At 41.8% G+C, this 17,854-nt stretch overlaps 1 protein-coding gene across 8 annotated transcripts in view; it reads right to left on the reverse strand.

Annotated features, from left to right (window-relative positions):
* The window catches only part of LOC138757713 (septin-11), a 116,895-nt gene that overhangs the window by 34,378 nt on the left and 64,663 nt on the right, over positions 1-17,854 (reverse strand). For all 8 annotated transcript variants that reach the window (XM_069925460.1, XM_069925457.1, XM_069925459.1 and 5 more), the window contains 6 exons: positions 17,090-17,285; positions 15,892-16,078; positions 7,604-7,765; positions 6,986-7,082; positions 1,542-1,710; positions 317-449 (listed from right to left, as the gene is read on the reverse strand). In XM_069925460.1, the coding sequence (XP_069781561.1) occupies positions 317-449; positions 1,542-1,710; positions 6,986-7,082; positions 7,604-7,765; positions 15,892-16,078; positions 17,090-17,285 (944 nt within the window). The remainder of the gene's footprint in view (positions 1-316; positions 450-1,541; positions 1,711-6,985; positions 7,083-7,603; positions 7,766-15,891; positions 16,079-17,089; positions 17,286-17,854) is intronic.

Consider the following 17,854-nt stretch of genomic DNA (forward strand, 5'->3'; position numbering starts at 1 on the left):
CTCAACTTACTGCCCCGGTTCCCACCACCCTGCCACTCTTGTTTACACCTTCTCGAGTAGCACGAGTTAGTGTCCCTGCAAGGGTTTTTGGCTCCCCTACTGGCTTTCCTCTCTTACCCAAAGGGCATATTGATTTGGCCATTGTAAACTGACCCTAATATGTAGGTGAATAGTAGAATCTGGGGAGTTGATACATTCTGGAAAGAGCATGAGATTAGCAGAGGATTAACACAAATAGAACTCAATGGACTAAATGGCCTGTTTCCACATTGTATGATTAATTTCATGTCATATGTAATTCAGCAAATAGTTGTACCTCTTTCTCAGCCTCCTTCAGCTCAGACTCTTTCTCTTTTACCCTCATGACAAACATTTGTCTCATTTCTTCCTCCTTTTTCTGTAGTTCAGTTAAAAATTCATTTCTCTTTGCCTCATAGGTTTCCTGCAGACTTCAACACAAACATAAGCAATTAAAAAGGCTCAATTCTGCACCAAATGTGCATTCACATTCTTCACGGATACTGACATGCTTTTTTTGCTCAATTCATCCTATATTTCGAATTTAAAATATAATGGGCAGCACAGTTAGCGCAGCACCAGTGATCGGGACCAGGGTTCGAATCCCATGTTCTCTGTAAAGAGTTTGCATGTTCTCCCTGTGTCTGCATGGGTTTTCCCCAGGAGCCCCTGTTTCCTCTCACCATTTGAAATGTACCGGGGTGTAGGATAATTGGATGTTAATTTGGTGGCACAGACTCATGGGCCGTGCAAAATGTCTAAAATAAAAGTATAATCCACTGTAAAAATGAAAACCTGTAGAACCAAATTTAATAAACAGCACAGTTTTTTTTAAATAACATTTCAAACTTGGCTGAATGGTGTATTTGCACTTAATGTCACCAAAACCACAGAGTTTATTGTAGAGAAAACCAGAAGGGAACGATCCAGTAATTATTGAGGTATCAGACGGGGAACTGAATGAACAAATTTAAATTCCTGGGAATTATCATCTCAGAGGACCTTTCCTGAAAAGAACATACTAATGTCATTGTGAAGAAAGCACATCAGTGCCTCTACTTTTTCAGGAATGTCCGGAGGTTTAGTATTGAAGACCTTGGCAAACTCCTACAGAGACTACTTAAGGACTCTTATTTTGCACATTTATTATTAAATAACTATTTTTTTCTTTATTGCAGTTTGTTTACATTTCATTTTTGTATAAATTTCTGGAGTACAGTCTAGTTACTGATAAGTAGAAATTCTGCTTGGCCTGCAGGAAAAAAAATCTCAAGGATGTATGTGATGTAATGTGTGTACTCTGACAATAAAATTGAATTCTGAAATGCAGTTTAAAAAGATTTAGATAGATACAGCAGATACATACAGTGTATTAGCAAAATATTTTGGATTGTCTTCAAATATCTGAGACACCACAATATCTTCTTTTAAAAAAAAAGACAACCAAATCTCTTGCTATTATTTTGGATGATATCATGATTGAAGTATAAAACCTGAAGAATGTGGTTATACTGATTCTGTACCTGAATGGTTTGCTGTCAGGATCAGTGTCTTTAAATCCCATTTCCTCCAGTTTACATCGCCTGTACAGTTCATAATGGCGTGCATGCGTCTGCTCTCTTAGATCTTCCATATTTACACGAATCAGCATTTCACGAAGCTTCACAAAGTCACAGTGGTTTTCATTTTCCACTGTAAGAAATGATAAAAATAACATTTAATTTGACTTAAATGTTCTCTTGCAACAATTACTGAAGCACATTAATTCTGCATGTTCGATTAATTTTCCAAATATCTATGAAGCCCAATCTGCAAGAAGATTTTTAGCATAGTTCAGGGCATAGAGGTGTTGAGGTGTTTTGTTGGAACTTGACAAAGCCCTGATTAGTCCGGTTACCACACTATTAAAAGGACGTGGTTGCACTGGAAAGAATACAGAGTAGATTCACCAGGTTATTGCCTGGAGGACTTTAATCATTGTGGCGAGAATCAATAGCAGGAGTGGTTTGCACAGGATCATAGGATGCAGAGGGATGAGCTGCAGAAATGGCACAGATAGATAGATGATCAGAACTTTGTTCCCATGGGTGAACCTGCTGAAAACAAGAAGGAAGGAGTTTTAAAGGGGATCTGAAAGGGAATGTGTATCTCAGGAGTGCGCTTCCAGAGATACTCAATAGGTCAGACAGCATTCATGGGGAAAAATGGATGGTTAATGTTCAGCTGAAAGACTCACATACGCAGTGCGGTGTTGGCAACTTGAGGGTGCTGCCGTCTGGAGTTAAAGGGCTCTCACCAGACTGTGGGCTGTTAGAAATGACTCATGAGAACCTGGGATTCAAGAGGATGTCGAGGGTAAGAAGGGCTCCCAATGACCATCACGTTAGAGGTTTGGAGCTGGACTCGACTCGCTGATGATAGGAACAGAACTGGAGTTTTGTGCGATTTCAAAGACTGCAGGACCACTGGAGGAGAATCCATGGACCCTCAGCGAGTCTGAGGGGACTCTCTTTTGCTTCTCTTTCTCTGACTGTAAGGAGCACCAGACAATGCTAATAGCAAATCTTTGCCTGACGACAGACTAAAGGCAATTTCATAGAGTAAAGCATGTTTCGCCATGTCTGAAAAGTTTGGGGCTGGATGGTTTTCAGTTATTGAGTTTTGTTTTGGTTATCAGAACAATGACCTTAAAAGCTCAGTAGTGAAACAACAACATCCACAGTTAAACAACAACACCCCCCAAAAAAATGGCAGGCTTTGACCATGAAATACATACCAAAAAACAACTTGATCTCTGCTTACAAAATAAGATAAATGCTCCATGGTTATTAAAATGGCACCAACAGTGTGTCAGAGCCCCACATGAGCAAGCCAGATAATAAATCTTTATCAAATTGTGACATCACGTCAGCACCGCAAATAAAGTTCGGTTAATGGATCTTTTCAGTATTCAGAACTTCAGATAAGAGAAAAAGTGCCAATAAATAGTATCTGGTCATATCACTAATTGTATATCCCTTCCTGCCCTTAAGGCTGAACCACCATCTTGAGACATTTGCAGGCCTGATGTTTAAACTTCTTGAGTGCTTTTGAGTTGGGAGTTTTAAGCTTTAGGCATTTTCAAGGAAATTTATTGCTATTCTATCCAAAATGGGAATATGCGTGATATAAACACGGAAAACATTCAAAAATTCAGCCTGACGGGGGGGGGGGGGGGTTTGACCCGAAATGTCTGTTCTGTTCTCTTTCCACAACTGTTGCCCAGCTTGCAAAGTTTCCAGCATTTTCGGTTACTATAAAGATTTCTGGCATCTGCACATAGGTACCCAAAAAAAAAAATCATAAGGGGCATGAGGTGTAAGGTATGGTTGTCTTTATTAGGGAGGGCATTAAGTCAGTCATGTTGCAGCTATATTAAACTTTGGAGTATTGGGTGTAATTCTGGTCATCGCATGACAGGAAGGTAGGTTGTGGAGGCTCTGGCGAAGGTGGAGATGAGCGTTACCAAGATTTTGCCTGGTTTGGAGGAAATGAGTCATGGGCAAAGGGTAAGGGGGTGACCTGATAGAAATGTATAAAATCATGAGAGGTAATGATAGGGCAGACGATCAGAATCTTTTCCCCCAGGGTAAAGGTGTCACATACGAGAGGACATGGGATTAAAGTGATGGGAAGAAAGAGTAAGGGAAATATTTTACAGAGAACGTTAGGTGTCTGGATTGGGCTGTTAGTAGAGATGGAAGCAAATATAATAGCATTCAAGGGGCTTCTAGACAGACCCAAGAATATGAAGAGGATGGAGGGATATCTATCAGGTGCATACAGCAGATTTTTTATTTGATATAAGCATCATGTCCTTTGCTGTATTGTTTTAGAACTTGAAGGCACAAGTTCAAAGAGAGACAGTAGAGATTTAAGAGAGCCCTGTGGGGCAACTTTTTCCACTCAGAGGGTGGTCTGTATCAGGAACGAGCTGCCAGAGTAAACTATACAAGAGGGTATCATTAGAACATTTGGACAGATATATGGATAGAAAGCATATATGGACTAAATGCAGGCAAACAAGTCGTGCCCACAATGCCAACTTGGTGGGCATGGGTGAGTTGGGCTGAAGGTCCTGTTCTGTGGTGTTTGACTCTGAAAAATAATTCATGCTATGTGATTGAAAGGAGAACCTGAAATGGTGGCATTTCCTTAAGTCTGCAGCATTTGTACTCATCATCAAGCTTTCAGAGCTGTTGGAGTGACCTAGGCAAGTAACTGCATTTTGTTCATTGTACATATTGCAGCCACTTGGTCTCTGGGTGAATGTTTTGGGTAGTTTGATTGAAATTCCATCCAAAGTTTCTTTAACTGGAAGGTGCCGAACTGTACTAAAACAGACAAGTGATGAATATTCCATTACATTCTTTCCTTACTGATCTTCTTTTGTAGAATGACATTTATGCAGCTGGCCTATGCAAGAATAAATAGGGTACTACTTTACAAACTCTTTCTATTCAACAAAGAAAAATTAAACATTTGGCATTATGCTGAAATACCTTCCCACTTGGATTTTACAAAATAATTTTTTTTAATTCCTGGTGTTTTAAATGCTCTAATTTGAGGCTACCCAAGGTTTATCCTGAAAGAAATCCACACAAACTCCTACTCGAACCATGGAAATTTTTTAGACACATTTTCAGGCCAGTTTGGGGAGGGTGGGGTTGTTTCACTATATAACTTTGCAAAACAACCAGATTTTAAAAAAATGATATGGCCAGTGTTATATAATCCACAGAACCAGTGAACACTACAGCACAGAAATAGGCTGTGGGCATGCTATTGTAACCATCTAGTCCATGCAAAATGATTTATTCCACCTACCATACTACTCCCATTTATGCACCTATTCTACCTTCTATTAAGTATCAAAATTGAATCCGCATCCACCACCTCCCCTGCACCTCATTCCACATGCTCACTACCCTCTAAGTGGAGAAGATTCCACTTAAATATTTCGCCTTCACCCATGTCCTCTAGTCCTTGACTCACCCAACTTGAGTGGAAAAAGCCTGTTAACATTTACCCTATCTATACCACTCAATTTTGAATACTTCTATTAAAACTCCCCTCATTCTCCGATGCTCCAGAAAACCAAGTTCTAACCACTTCATCCTCTATCTATATCTCAGCTCAAGTCATGGCAACATCCTTGCTTATTTTCTCTGCACTCTTTAAGTCATTGACATCTTTCATGTAGGTAGGTCCAAAGCTGAACACAATACTCCAAATTTAGCCTCACCAATGTGTTACAGAGTTCTGAGTTGTGTATTGACCTATGTCTTGTGTGGTTTTATGTTAAAAAGTGACAGTTTGCATTTGAGAGCCAAGGTGAAGGTGGACTACTGAGAGTGGGAGATGGACTGGGAATGTGCAGATGATCTAGAAATATTTGGACCTGGAAAACAAACCTGTGGCTGTGAAGTGGAAGGAGACCCAAGCAGAGTCATTGTCTGGGAGGCAGTTTAGAATGTTGGGCATTTTAAAAGGGATGAACATTCCGAAGGCAGCCAGGAGGATCTGGGCAACACAAGACAACTTCGAATTTTGTGCTCTCTCTCGCTCTCAAAGATCTTTTGGCTTCAGTTTACCAAACAAACTGAATTTTGTTTAGAATCTTTGATTCGGTTAAGATCAAAGTTTTGTGAGTCTTGTATGTTTGTTTTGTGTCTAAATTTTTCTGTGGGCTGGTTGGAAATATGACAGACTTTAATTACATATGTTATATTTAGGCTGGGGAATTTATTAGTTTTACACTGTTTTAGAAATTGCATGGTAATCAGTGGGCATTGTTATAAAGTTTGAATTAAAGTTTGAAGGTGAATTTTTGTTAATAAAGTAATTGTTCATCATTACCCCTGTGTGATATGCCTTCTTTGTGGTTGCTGGCTTGATCTTGTAACAAATGTTTTAGACAACTTCAACATTACATCTCAAATCCTATATTCAACACTTGGGTTTATAAAAGCCAATATGCCAAAACTTTCCTTTCTATTGGTGATCCCACTTTCAAGGAATTATGTATCTGTATTCTGTTATGCTGCATTCTGCAGTTCCCCAATATTTACTGTGCAAGTTATATCCTGGCCTTTGTCTCCAAAGTGCAACATGTCACTACCTTCACCATTAAATTCCACCTGTCATTTTTCAGTCCATTTTTCGGCCACTGAAAGTTTTGAGAGCCACCCTCGTTGTCCACTACACTCCCAATCTTAGTATCAACTGCAAACTTGCTGATCCAATTTACCACATTATCCAGATCATTGGTATAGATGAGAAACACAATGGACTCAGCAATGATCCCCAGAGTCACAGGCCTCCAGTCAAATATTCAATCCTTAAAATTATTATTGCACAGGACAGCATGCTGTACATTTCAATTGAGAAGACAGTTTGTCCCAGTATCGTGGCCAGATTTTATCACTTGACGTCACAATTAAGAATATGCCCCAAATAGTATTTCACACTGTTTAAAACCCTCTCCAAAACAAAAAAAAAAGTTAAGAACTTGATGCTTTAACCAAGTTGAACTCTGATATATGTGACACATAGACCTGGGAAACCCAATCCAGCAGATATATACATGTGCAATCAAGTGATTTTCTCTTTAAATGTACAATATTTCTGTATGCATTCAATTGTGTGGGGAAACAGTGGTACAATCGTACCACTGTTGCTCTAATCAACATTGGATAAGGAACTTGCTTCTAACAGTAAAAAAGGATGTTATTTTTAAAAAGTACATATTTAAACCACTGCCTGTAATTACTCATGTTAAAGAAATGTTCACAATGACAGCAGTTCACTTTATGAAAAGTTCCACTATGAAAATTACTCAATTTTGCAACTATATTTTCTGCTGTTGGTGACATTAAACCTAAGGAGGCTAGACCAATGAAAAATGCATCTTTCTCGCCAGACATACCCTGTACAATTCCCCAAGGATACTGTCGAGCTTTTGTCATTTTATTCCCAATCTTTATTTCTTCAGTGCTGCCAACTACAGCAAAAGGAAGGTGGCCCTGTGAAGATCAAAAATAGAAGTGAGATCTTCTTGACTTATCCTGCCACAGAAACAAATGACTGTAATTGTCCTTGACTTGCATCTAATTTCTTTGAAACTGTGAGATTTTCAACCAGAAGAAATGGTTTTGGAAAAATACAGTTCAGAAAGGTAATACTGCACTGCCCAAATATGATGTGCAAAATACAAGTCAATGGTTAAAAGCTATTTAGGAACTTCAAACATTCAGAGAATAGAGGCAATAAATTATTAATGTTCATCTCAACTAGACAACTGCATCCATACACTTAAAATTATATTCACTGTCAGGAATTAGAAAGAAAGAGGTACAATTCAGGTGTCCCATGGAGATATAAAAATCAGACAGGCAAAGAAGGAGGGAGCAGAAAAGTAAAACCTCACCAACAATTTCTTCAGATTACATTTGGTGCAGAAATTATAGCTCCTGTAAAGTCAGTACACAGAAAAAAAATCTTAAATGCTAAAAGCAAAGATACCCTATTAATAATTACAACTTACATTCATCGTTGAATTGATTTCTGCAACAGTTTCATCATCCGTTGGGAACTGGTAAATCTGCACACCATTACTAACCAATTCACTCATGATTTTAATCTTGAATTTATGCAGCTCACTCTTTAAGATTGTATCAGCTTTGGCAATAATGGGAACAATATTTACCTGCAAAAAGAAAAAACTATTGGATCTTGTTTGTGCTAAGATCACATCATTGTAACTGGTTAATACTTTCATCCATGTTTTCAGTGCAACTTAAATTGCTGCAGAATAAAGCTAAAGATTACATCATTTTTTGATTGGCATTGAGGAGGTGAATAGATGTATTAGTCACTACATGATCATAGACACAAAAAAAGGTTTGTTCTTCAACAAAACTCTCTTCTGACAGTTTATCAATGATTGAAAGCAGGTCAGCTCTCTAATGTTTTTCCCAACCATCACAAATTCTCTTTTGAAATAGTCTATTGTTATACATATGAATAAGATATTAAGTTTGACCCACAAAAAAATTTGAATAGCAGCTAAATTCACATGGTTCAAGATTTCCCAAACAAGGCAAGATGGTATATTTACTGTATTTCTTTTACCTTTGCCCCTCAATTTTCAACAAAAGCAAAGTACAAATGCCATTTATGGCTTTATTAAGCAACCATTACTTTCAAATGCACTTTCAAACCCACACTAGCATTTTTCAGAAATTTGTAGTTCTACTCCCAAAATTTTAGGAGAGCTGTAAGAGAAATGGTATTCATATTTGGATAGTTTTTTTTGTTTGAGGCTATTCAAATCCTGGAGAAATCCAGATGATGAACTGCTTCCATCACCAATAACCCGGGCAAATTAAGACCCAAAACTGAAAGGTAAGAAATATTCCTTCATGTGTAGCATCATGAGCAAAGCAAATTTTGTTGCTTCAAGCAGCTGAAAACCTTCATAACACTGCAAGGAAAGAGTCGGAATTAAACCAGAACATTCAATACTGTGTGGCAGCGCACACACTTGTAGCGAACCAGCCCCACTTGTATTGCCGCGCTGGTGGGGCAGCTGCAGGAAGATGGCACCATCGGGGCCCACTGATCACCTCGTAGCTTAGGCCACAGCTCGCACCCCGGGCAACGTGATGACATCACCCCTTAAAGGGGCACGAGTGAAATTCAAATAAACAGTTCAACTGAAACCTCCACTGTGTCCTGTGGTGTGTTTCTGTGTGTGTAGTAGCCGCTACATTGGTGACCCCGCAGAGCCCAAACGCTATCTGGTCTCCAACCATGGATTCAAAGCCGATCAGCACTGTGTTCATGAAACTCTACCTCCCTTTTGGACCCATTGATCTCGCATGTAGTTCGGGCAGGCAGAAGCACAGTTTCATCTCAGATAGATCACCTCTGACTCCACGACGTTCTACCATGTGGTGAGTGTCCCCGATGAAGAGAGGACGATCTGATCCATGATCCTCCAGAGGACAGCAAGTACGTTGCCCTCAAAGCCCTCATCCTCGGCACTTTCGGTCTTTCCCGTTGGCAGCGCACGGCCATGCTGTTGCACCTCAATGGCCTGGGGAACAGAGCCCCGTCCGCCCTAATGGATGAAATGCTCGCACTGGCAAAAGGCCACAAACCCTGCCTGATGTTTGAGCAAACCTTCCTGGAACAAATGTCAGAAGACATCCAGCTCCTACTGGTGGACAAGGATATCTCGGACCCCCAGAAAGTTGCAGCCCGCGCCAACTTACTGTGGAGAACCAAACGGGAGAACGAGGCCGCCATGAATCAGGTCACCCACCCTGGACCGAGCTGTCCACAGTCCGCCCCAGGCAGAAGCCGGAAGAGCACCAAACCACTTGGTGTTTCTACCACCAATGCTGGGGAGCCCAAGTCTGCAAGTCCCGACAGCCCTGCTCATACTAGGGAAACGACCAGGCCAGCCGGCACTGATGGGTGCGACAGCTGGCCACACGAACAGCCTCTTGCACGTGGTCAACAAGACCAATGAATGGAGTTTCCTGGTGGACACCAGAGCGGAGTTGAGCGTGCTTCACCTGATTGCCCTCGAATCCTCCACAAGACCACGAGGCATGACCCTGCAGGCACGCGGACCATTCAGATACACCTCGAGGCCAAACAAGTACTGCTGGAAGTTCCTGCTGGCTACCGTGGGCACTGCACTGCTGGGAGCCAACTCCCTCCGGGTGCACAGCCTGCTAGTCGACCTGAAGGGCAAGAGACTTGACAAACACCCACACCTTCCAGACCCTTGGATTCGAGTCATCCAGTGCACATGGTCCAGGGATAGCCACCATCTGCATGCCCAGAAATGAGTACCCCTGCATCCTGGATGAATTCCCCGCCATCCTACGGCCACAATTCACTGCCACCATGCCTCAGCACAGCGTCCACTACAATATCTCCACAGAGGGCCCTTCACTCCACGCCAAGGCCAGACGACTGCTTCCAGAGAAACTGCAGCTCGCGAAAGAGAAGTTCTCCCGCCTCCAGGAGCTCGGCATAGTCCACAGGTTGGACAGCCCTTGGGCCTCTCCCCTACATGTGGTCCCAAAGGCCTCTGGGGGTTGGCGCCCGTGTGGGGACTACCGCCGGCTCAATGACGCAACCACGCCTGACCGATACCCCATCCCCCACATAAAGGACTTTACGGCCAACCTATATGGTGCCAGGGTTTTCTTGAAGGTCGACGATGAGGGGCTACCACCAAATCCCCATACACCCAGATGATATTGGCAAAACCGCCATCATCACCCCGTTTGGCCTTTTCAAATTCCTGTGGATGCCCTTTGGCCTGTGGATGCAGCTCAAATGTTCCATCAGCTCATGGGCGCAGCGGGTAGAGTCCTGGATTTCGTGTTCGTCTATCTTGATGATATTCTCATCACCACTCGAAATCACAATGAGCTCACGAGATCCATCTCTATGCACCTGGTGGAATTCGGCCTCACCATCAACGTGGCCAAATGCCAGTTCAGGAAGGAGTCGCTACAGATTCTGGGCTATACCATCTGGGCAGCACCATCACAGGACAAGGTTGAGGTCATACAGCAGTTCCCTAACCCAGACACTCTCAGGGCCTGCAGGAGTTTACCGGGATGGTCAACTTCTACCATTGCTTCATCCAGGGGGCTGCCCGCATAATGCACCCACTGTTCGCCCTGATCTCAGCGAAAGAAAAGACCCTCGAGTGTACGAACGAGGCCGAAACAGCTTTCGCCCAAACCAAAGCCGCCCTCGCTAGCGCCCACGGCCCGACGCCCACAGCACTCTCTGTGGACGCATCCGCCACTGCCATCAGGGGCGTCCTCAAGCAAGATGTCAACAGACAGTGGCGCCCACTAGCGTTCTTCAGCCGGCACCTTCGACCTCCAGAGCTGAAATACATTGAGAAGGAGCTCCTGGCCCTATACCTCTTTATCAGGCACTTCCGCTACTTCCTGGAGGACAGGCCTTTCACCACCTTCACGAACCATAAACCACTCACTCAGGCCCTCGCCATGGCAAAGGACCCTTGGTTGACAAGCCAGCAGCGGCACCTTTCCTACATCTCGGATTTCACCACCGACATCCAACACCAGGCGGGTAAGGACAATGTCATTGCTGACACGCTCTCCAGACCCACCATCCACAACTTGTTCCCTGGCCTTAACTACACCCAATTAGCTCAGGCCCCGAAAGGGGATGAAGAGACGCAGGCCTTCCGAACCCCCATCACTGGCCTGCGCCTTGAGGACATGAAGCTACTGGGTAGCCACGGCACGATACAGTGTGACGTCTCAACCAGCTCACCGTAGCATGTAGTTCTCCCACAGTGGAGGCGGGAGGCATTCGGGATGGTCCACGACCTGGCCCACCCCTCCGTCAAGACATCAGTACACATGGTGGCAGAACGTTTCATCTGGCATGGATTAAAGAAACAAGTGGCCCATGTGGCAAGGAATTGTATGCACTGCCAAGCCTCTAAAGTCCAGCGCCACGTCAGAGCCCCAATACAGCATTTCGACCCGCCAGCCAGAAGGTTTGAGCACATCCACATTGACATAGTGGGCCCACTACCGGTGTCCAGGGATGCCCATTACCTCCTGACTGTGGTTGACCGGACGATGAGGTGGCCGGAAGCCATCCCCATCAGAGACACATCCGTTGAGTCCTGCGTCAGAGCCCTGCTCGCTAATTGGGTCGCCCGATTCGGGATCCCAGCTCATTTGACCAGCGACAGGGGTGCACAGTTCACCTCCGCCCTCGGCGCAACTGGCAAGCTGCCTGGGAATCAAGCTCCGCCACACCATGGCTTATCATCCCTAGGCTAACGGACTCGTGGAGCACTTCCATCGGCACCTCAAAGCCGCTCTCATGGTCCAGCTAAAAGGACCCAATTGGACAGACGAACTACCGTGGGTCTTGCTTGGCATTCGAATGGCTCCAAAGGAGGATCTCCAGATTTCATCTGCAGAACTGCCAGGAGAGTTCTTCGGGGCGGGCGCAGAATCCAGAGGTGAGAGCCCAACCCTCCTCGCAGACCTCCGCAACAGGCTCGCCTCGCTGGCACCCCCACCACAGCAAACACCAAGGAGCTGGCCTCAGCGGAGTTAGTTTTCGTCCTGTGTGGCCCGCACCCTAACTCCCTGCAGCACCCGTACAAGGTCTTACATTGGTCAGGAAAGACTTTTACCCTGGACATTGGGCCCAGGGAGGAGTTATTCACGATCTACAGGCTGAAAACAACGCACGTGGACTTGGATCAACCTGTGAGAATGGCCCAACCTAAGCGATGGGCTCAGCCGCCCAAGCGACGAGATGCGTAAGCTGGTTTTTGGGGAGCTGTGGCAGCGCACACCTCTTGTAGCAAACCGGCCCCACTTGTATCACCGTGCTGGCGGGGCAGCTGCAGAAAGATGGCGCCGTTGGGGCTCACTGATTACCTCGTGGCTTAGGCCACAGCTTGCACCCTGGGCAATATGATGACATTACTGCTGTGCAGGGCAGAACTCCCGTTGGCCTTAAAGGGGCACGCACAAAATTCAAATAAACAGTTCAACTGAAACCTCCACAGTGTCCTGTGGTGTGATTCTGTGTATGTAGCAGCCGCTACAATAGCAAGATTTGCAACAGGAAGTAAATTTTCTGAAAACATTAAGATAATTCTGTATTTAAATCTATAGCCTCAGAAAAAAGTCTGTTAAGGATGGGGCTGTTATGGATTAATTTATTTGCAATGACATGAATGGAAAAGTTTTTAAATACTTTAGAAGCAGTCATGTAGCACAGAAGCAAATCCTCAAGCTCCAAGCAGATCATCAAGCATATAATCGTTTACTAATCCAATTTTATTCTCCCCATATTCTCATCAACTCTCCCAGATACCACTCACCTATAGTGGCCAATTATCTACCAATCCAAGTCTTTTGGGAGAAACCAGAGCACCTCTGCATAGTCACACATAGAATAGGGAAACTCCCCAGAGAGAACCAGTCTCTTTTTAAAATGTCAAATAATGGTTTACTTTGAAAACACACAAAAGTGGCAGGAAGCTCATTTACACTTGCTGCATATTCAATAACCCAGTCCACTTATAGGTGTGACACAGGGCTAAGTGACCACTGTGCCATCAGTTTAAGCATTGTCTTTATTGAGCAATAACTTTATTGAATGTATTGTTTTCCAAAATGAAGGGGAAAGACAGAAAAACACGGAAAACACACAAATATCCCAGTCCATCCACACAAGTATAGCATTCACTTATAGAATCCTCTCTTTCCAAGAAAGGCACCTTGAGATTCATAATCTCAGAAGATGCAGTTTCCAGATTGGGAACTTGAATGAGACAATTTCAAAATATGAAAGTAACAATTACTTTCACCATAAACCATCATCCAAGATTATCATACTGACCGCTGAGTGTTGAATATCTGTGGTGCAACTATATTTTTTTTCTACAGGAATATTATTTAGATTATCCAACGGCCACCGAACCATATTTAGAATACAAAACCTGTGAAAATCTTCAACAATACTTTATATACATACATCAAAACTTTCAACGTGTTTCTTGGTAGCATCAACAAAAGCCGACACCAAGCCACAACAGGAGATACTGAGCTACATCATCCAACCTGCTGCTTGTGGTTAGGGCAGAATCACCCGGCTCTTAGCTCCAAATGTCAGTTACCCTGCCTGCGAGTTGCCAAACTTGTGATTTGCAGGCATGCATCTAGTTTCTCCCCCACCCCACCTCATTTTGACATAGAGCTTGACATCTCAATGGAATTGAGCTTGTGTCAGTGCAGAGTCCCCCTTTCCAATGATCTTGGCAAGGGCAGCAATGAAACAGCCTGTGACAGTAACCCACAGATTATAGTGCAAAGAAAATCTAAAAGATTAACATTAATACAAACGGGATTGTGGACTTAAAAATTCATGCCATCTCACGTTTCAGTGAAAGTCTCTCAGTAATGTTGTCCACAAGCACACTTTCACACATTTGAAGTCTTTCCTTTCAGTTTTCTCCCCCTCGCTTCTTGCTCTTGAAGCCATCAACTTATCACATGCATTAATGATTAGCTACCCCATTCCAGATACTGCCTATCTGACAGTCTGCTTGTCACAAGGAACACCACAAGGTATTTAGTTCTCCAATCCTGCCTCAAGTGCCGAGCAGGAATAAATCTCAGCTGGTTTCTCCTATCCTGGCTCAAAGCACAACTTTTCACAGCCGCATATTTCTTTATTTCTTGCCTGATTGCACAATTGCATGTTGAGGTTTAGCACGGTTTTCATATGGTTCTACTTGGTTAGAGGATTGTATGGATAATGGTTCCACTGGGATATGGTTTTACTGCTGGAATATGGTTCTTCTGAGATGTGATTCAAACAGCATATGCTACAGCTAGGGTACAGGAGTAATGAGATTTGGTTCTACTGGGCCAGGAAGTGGTTCCGGGGCAGCACTCACGAAAAGTTGCTCTGCTGAGGAATGCTTCAGTTGGAGTACCATACTCCACTGAAATGTGATACTATGGAGCCATGTTCCTGATAGAGTTTATAGGAAAGCTGTTCCAAACTACCTCATGAAGAGTACTGCTCGAAGTGCATTTTATGTATTTATAATTTTTATCCATAGACCTACAGATTGTAATTTCCTTTATTTACCAAGGCAATATGACAAAAAGAATGGTAATTAGAATTTTATATCAGCAATCTGGCGGTCATTCATGTTAAAAATGAGATGAAAGGAATCAGGGAATCAGAAAATCTTGAAATGATGGAGGGCATATGAGCTGTCCAGGATATAGGAATGGAGGGGTGAATAAACTTTTAAGGCTGAAATCTGTTAGGAATTACACAATGACAGTAGAGGGGCAAAGAGATTGTATGTGGTGTGGCTGGAGGATCAGCATTCAAGGACATCTGGTTATTAATTGATCGCCAAAAGTTAAGCAAGAAATAAGGCATTAAGAAGTATCCCAAAATGTTCTTTCGGGAATAATGCCACAGCTCAGGCCTAGGCTGCTGTCAACAGGATGGCCTAATTAACATTGATATGAAGTCAGAATTTGAAGGCCAGAGATCTTGTTAGGTTAATGGAGGTTATAGATATCACGAGGTGCAAGGCCAAGGAAAGATTTTAAAATATGGATGAGAATTTTAAAGACTGGAATGCAGCAAGACCAGGAGTTGCTATGGCTCAGAGAATACAAGGATGATGGGTTTAGAGGACTATTAGTTTGGAAGTGATTTCACTAGTTTTGTGGGTGAAAGGTGGCCACAAATTGTACAGATAGGTTTAAAGAGTTAACTATGATATGGATGATAGTTTCAGTGGTAGATGAGTTGATGAAAACTGGAAGAAAAGACATTTTATAAATGGTTGATTTAAAAAAAAAATCTTAATATTAAAATTATCTGAATGGACAGTTATATTTGATTATATTTGTACTGCAATGTAACCTTGATTCATTATAACATTTAAATTATAAACAACTGAAGCAATGAACTAATGTTTACATTCTTATTCTAAGTCTCAGCCTTGATTATAGTAAATTATAGTAAATTGAAAGGAAGCAGACAAGTTCATAATAGCATTTCAATGAGAGTTAAACAATTAAAACGAGTGTTCAATGACCTAACCTATAAAAAACAAAAAGCTGGAAAAAGTTCTTGGAGATCACATCAGCATAGTCAATAAATAAGGAACAATTTTGCAACTATTCTTGACACTTAAAAATTGCAACATTTTATCTAGAGATTTAACAGTATATATTGATGAAAAAGGAAAAAAATTACCTTGCTATCTAATTTTTTCATGGTAACAAGATCAAGAGATTTTAGCGAGTGTCCTGTGGGCGCAATGAAGTACAAACAGGTGTGAATTCTGGTGTCATGATAATTGTACAAGGAACGCTTGATTTTCAATTCTTCCTGAAGGTAGGCTTCAAACTGTGCATCAATGTATTCAACGATAGGCTTGTAGCTGGAATCAAACAAAAACGTATATTAGAGATACAAATAAATTTGTTCCACGATGCAATTATGTGAAAAACATACCAAACCAAACGGACAACTTACAGATGAAGTAAAAAAAAGTGTTATGTGAAATAACACAAATTAATCTTAATTAAGTCAATGAAGTTGTTGGCTTTTATCGTGGTATAATTTGGTTGTAACACTTAATTTCTTGCATGCATTTCCTAGGGTCATTTAATATCATAAAAGTAATACTACCAGAATTATATTTTGCAAATCTTCAATCGTTAAATACTGAAGTCCGTAAAAAAATTGCATGTTACTTTGCATAACATTTAATTTCTGTATATGAAAGGAAGGAAGATTCTTTTATCTCCTGTTTAGATCACAGATTTTATAGTACATTCATTAATGGACATCTAAATCTGTTGTCCATTTAACTGCTACAGCAATTTTAATTTCACTTATTTGTCCTCACTTTATCTCTACAGTAAGCATATTTCTTGACCAAGAGATCTATTCCAAAGACTAATCCCAGTAAAAACATGAGGAGAGAAAAACAACCCTGAATCAAATGCTCCACAACCCAACAAGTTGGGAATATTCAATTCCCCAGATAGACACATGATTAAATACCCTAAACCATTGTTCTTTCCTTTTCTCCCAGCAATTATAATGACTTTCCAATAGTAACAGTCGAGAGCATCATATCTCCAGCAAGGAATCTCAAAAAAGACATTGCTGGGATTAGGCAGAACCAATGATTCAACACATAACCATTTACATGCAACTGTTTCTCTCAAAAACACCAGGATGACACAGCTAACATCTGTAAAATAAGCACCACACAAGAGAATGAGATTAGGGCTCTCTGCTCGGAGGTTGATACCTCAGCATTCACTCATACCAAATAGCCACTTGGATAAAATACTGGAAGGCTGTCATCAGTAATATAATCTAACTAATGCATCTGAGGTTTCATTTTCAAATTATAATTATTCATATTTTAAAATCTTACCTATCTTCCTTGTTTATCTGATCCCCAAAACCCACTGTATCCACAATGGTCAGCTTTAGTCGTACATTACTCTCCTTTAATTCATAACTGCAAGACTTTAACCGGACGCCAGGTTCCTTGTGGGATGCTTGTGCATTTTCAAATTTAGTATTAAACAATGTGTCCATTAATGTTGATTTACCGATACCAGTTTCACCTAAAAGATGCAAAAGACAGAAAATCTTAAGTATGCAGTTAATTGCTCCAGCATTATTCTTCAACCTAATATTGGTGAAATAACATTTTTTTTATAATTATTCCATTCATGGAAATTCCAGGTCAGAGTCAATTACCACCTACATCCATTCACTTAAAAACAATGACCACAACTTTCAAAAGAAATTTCAAGTTAAGATTAAGCTGGATAAACTCAGCTGGTCAAACATTGTACTTTACACAGCAAAGATAAAAGATATATAACCAACATTTTGGGCTTGAGCCCTTCATCAAGGTATGGAAAAATGTCGACAGTATTTCAGATTCAGATTTATTGTCAGAGTACATACATGACATGACATACAACCCTGAGATTCTTTTACTGCAGGCGAGACAGAATTACCACTTATCGATAATGCAAAAAAAACTGTACACACCACATACATATAAACAAATAAACAACAGTTAACAGATAATTAATGTAAACTGACTGTGCAATACAGGGAGAATAAAGAAAATCAATAAAGTGCACAAGAGTCTTAAATGATTGAGTTTGTTGTTGAGGAGTCT

The sequence above is a fragment of the Narcine bancroftii genome, chromosome 3, assembly GCF_036971445.1.
Source record: "Narcine bancroftii isolate sNarBan1 chromosome 3, sNarBan1.hap1, whole genome shotgun sequence".
Classification (NCBI taxonomy): Eukaryota; Metazoa; Chordata; class Chondrichthyes; order Torpediniformes; family Narcinidae; genus Narcine; species Narcine bancroftii.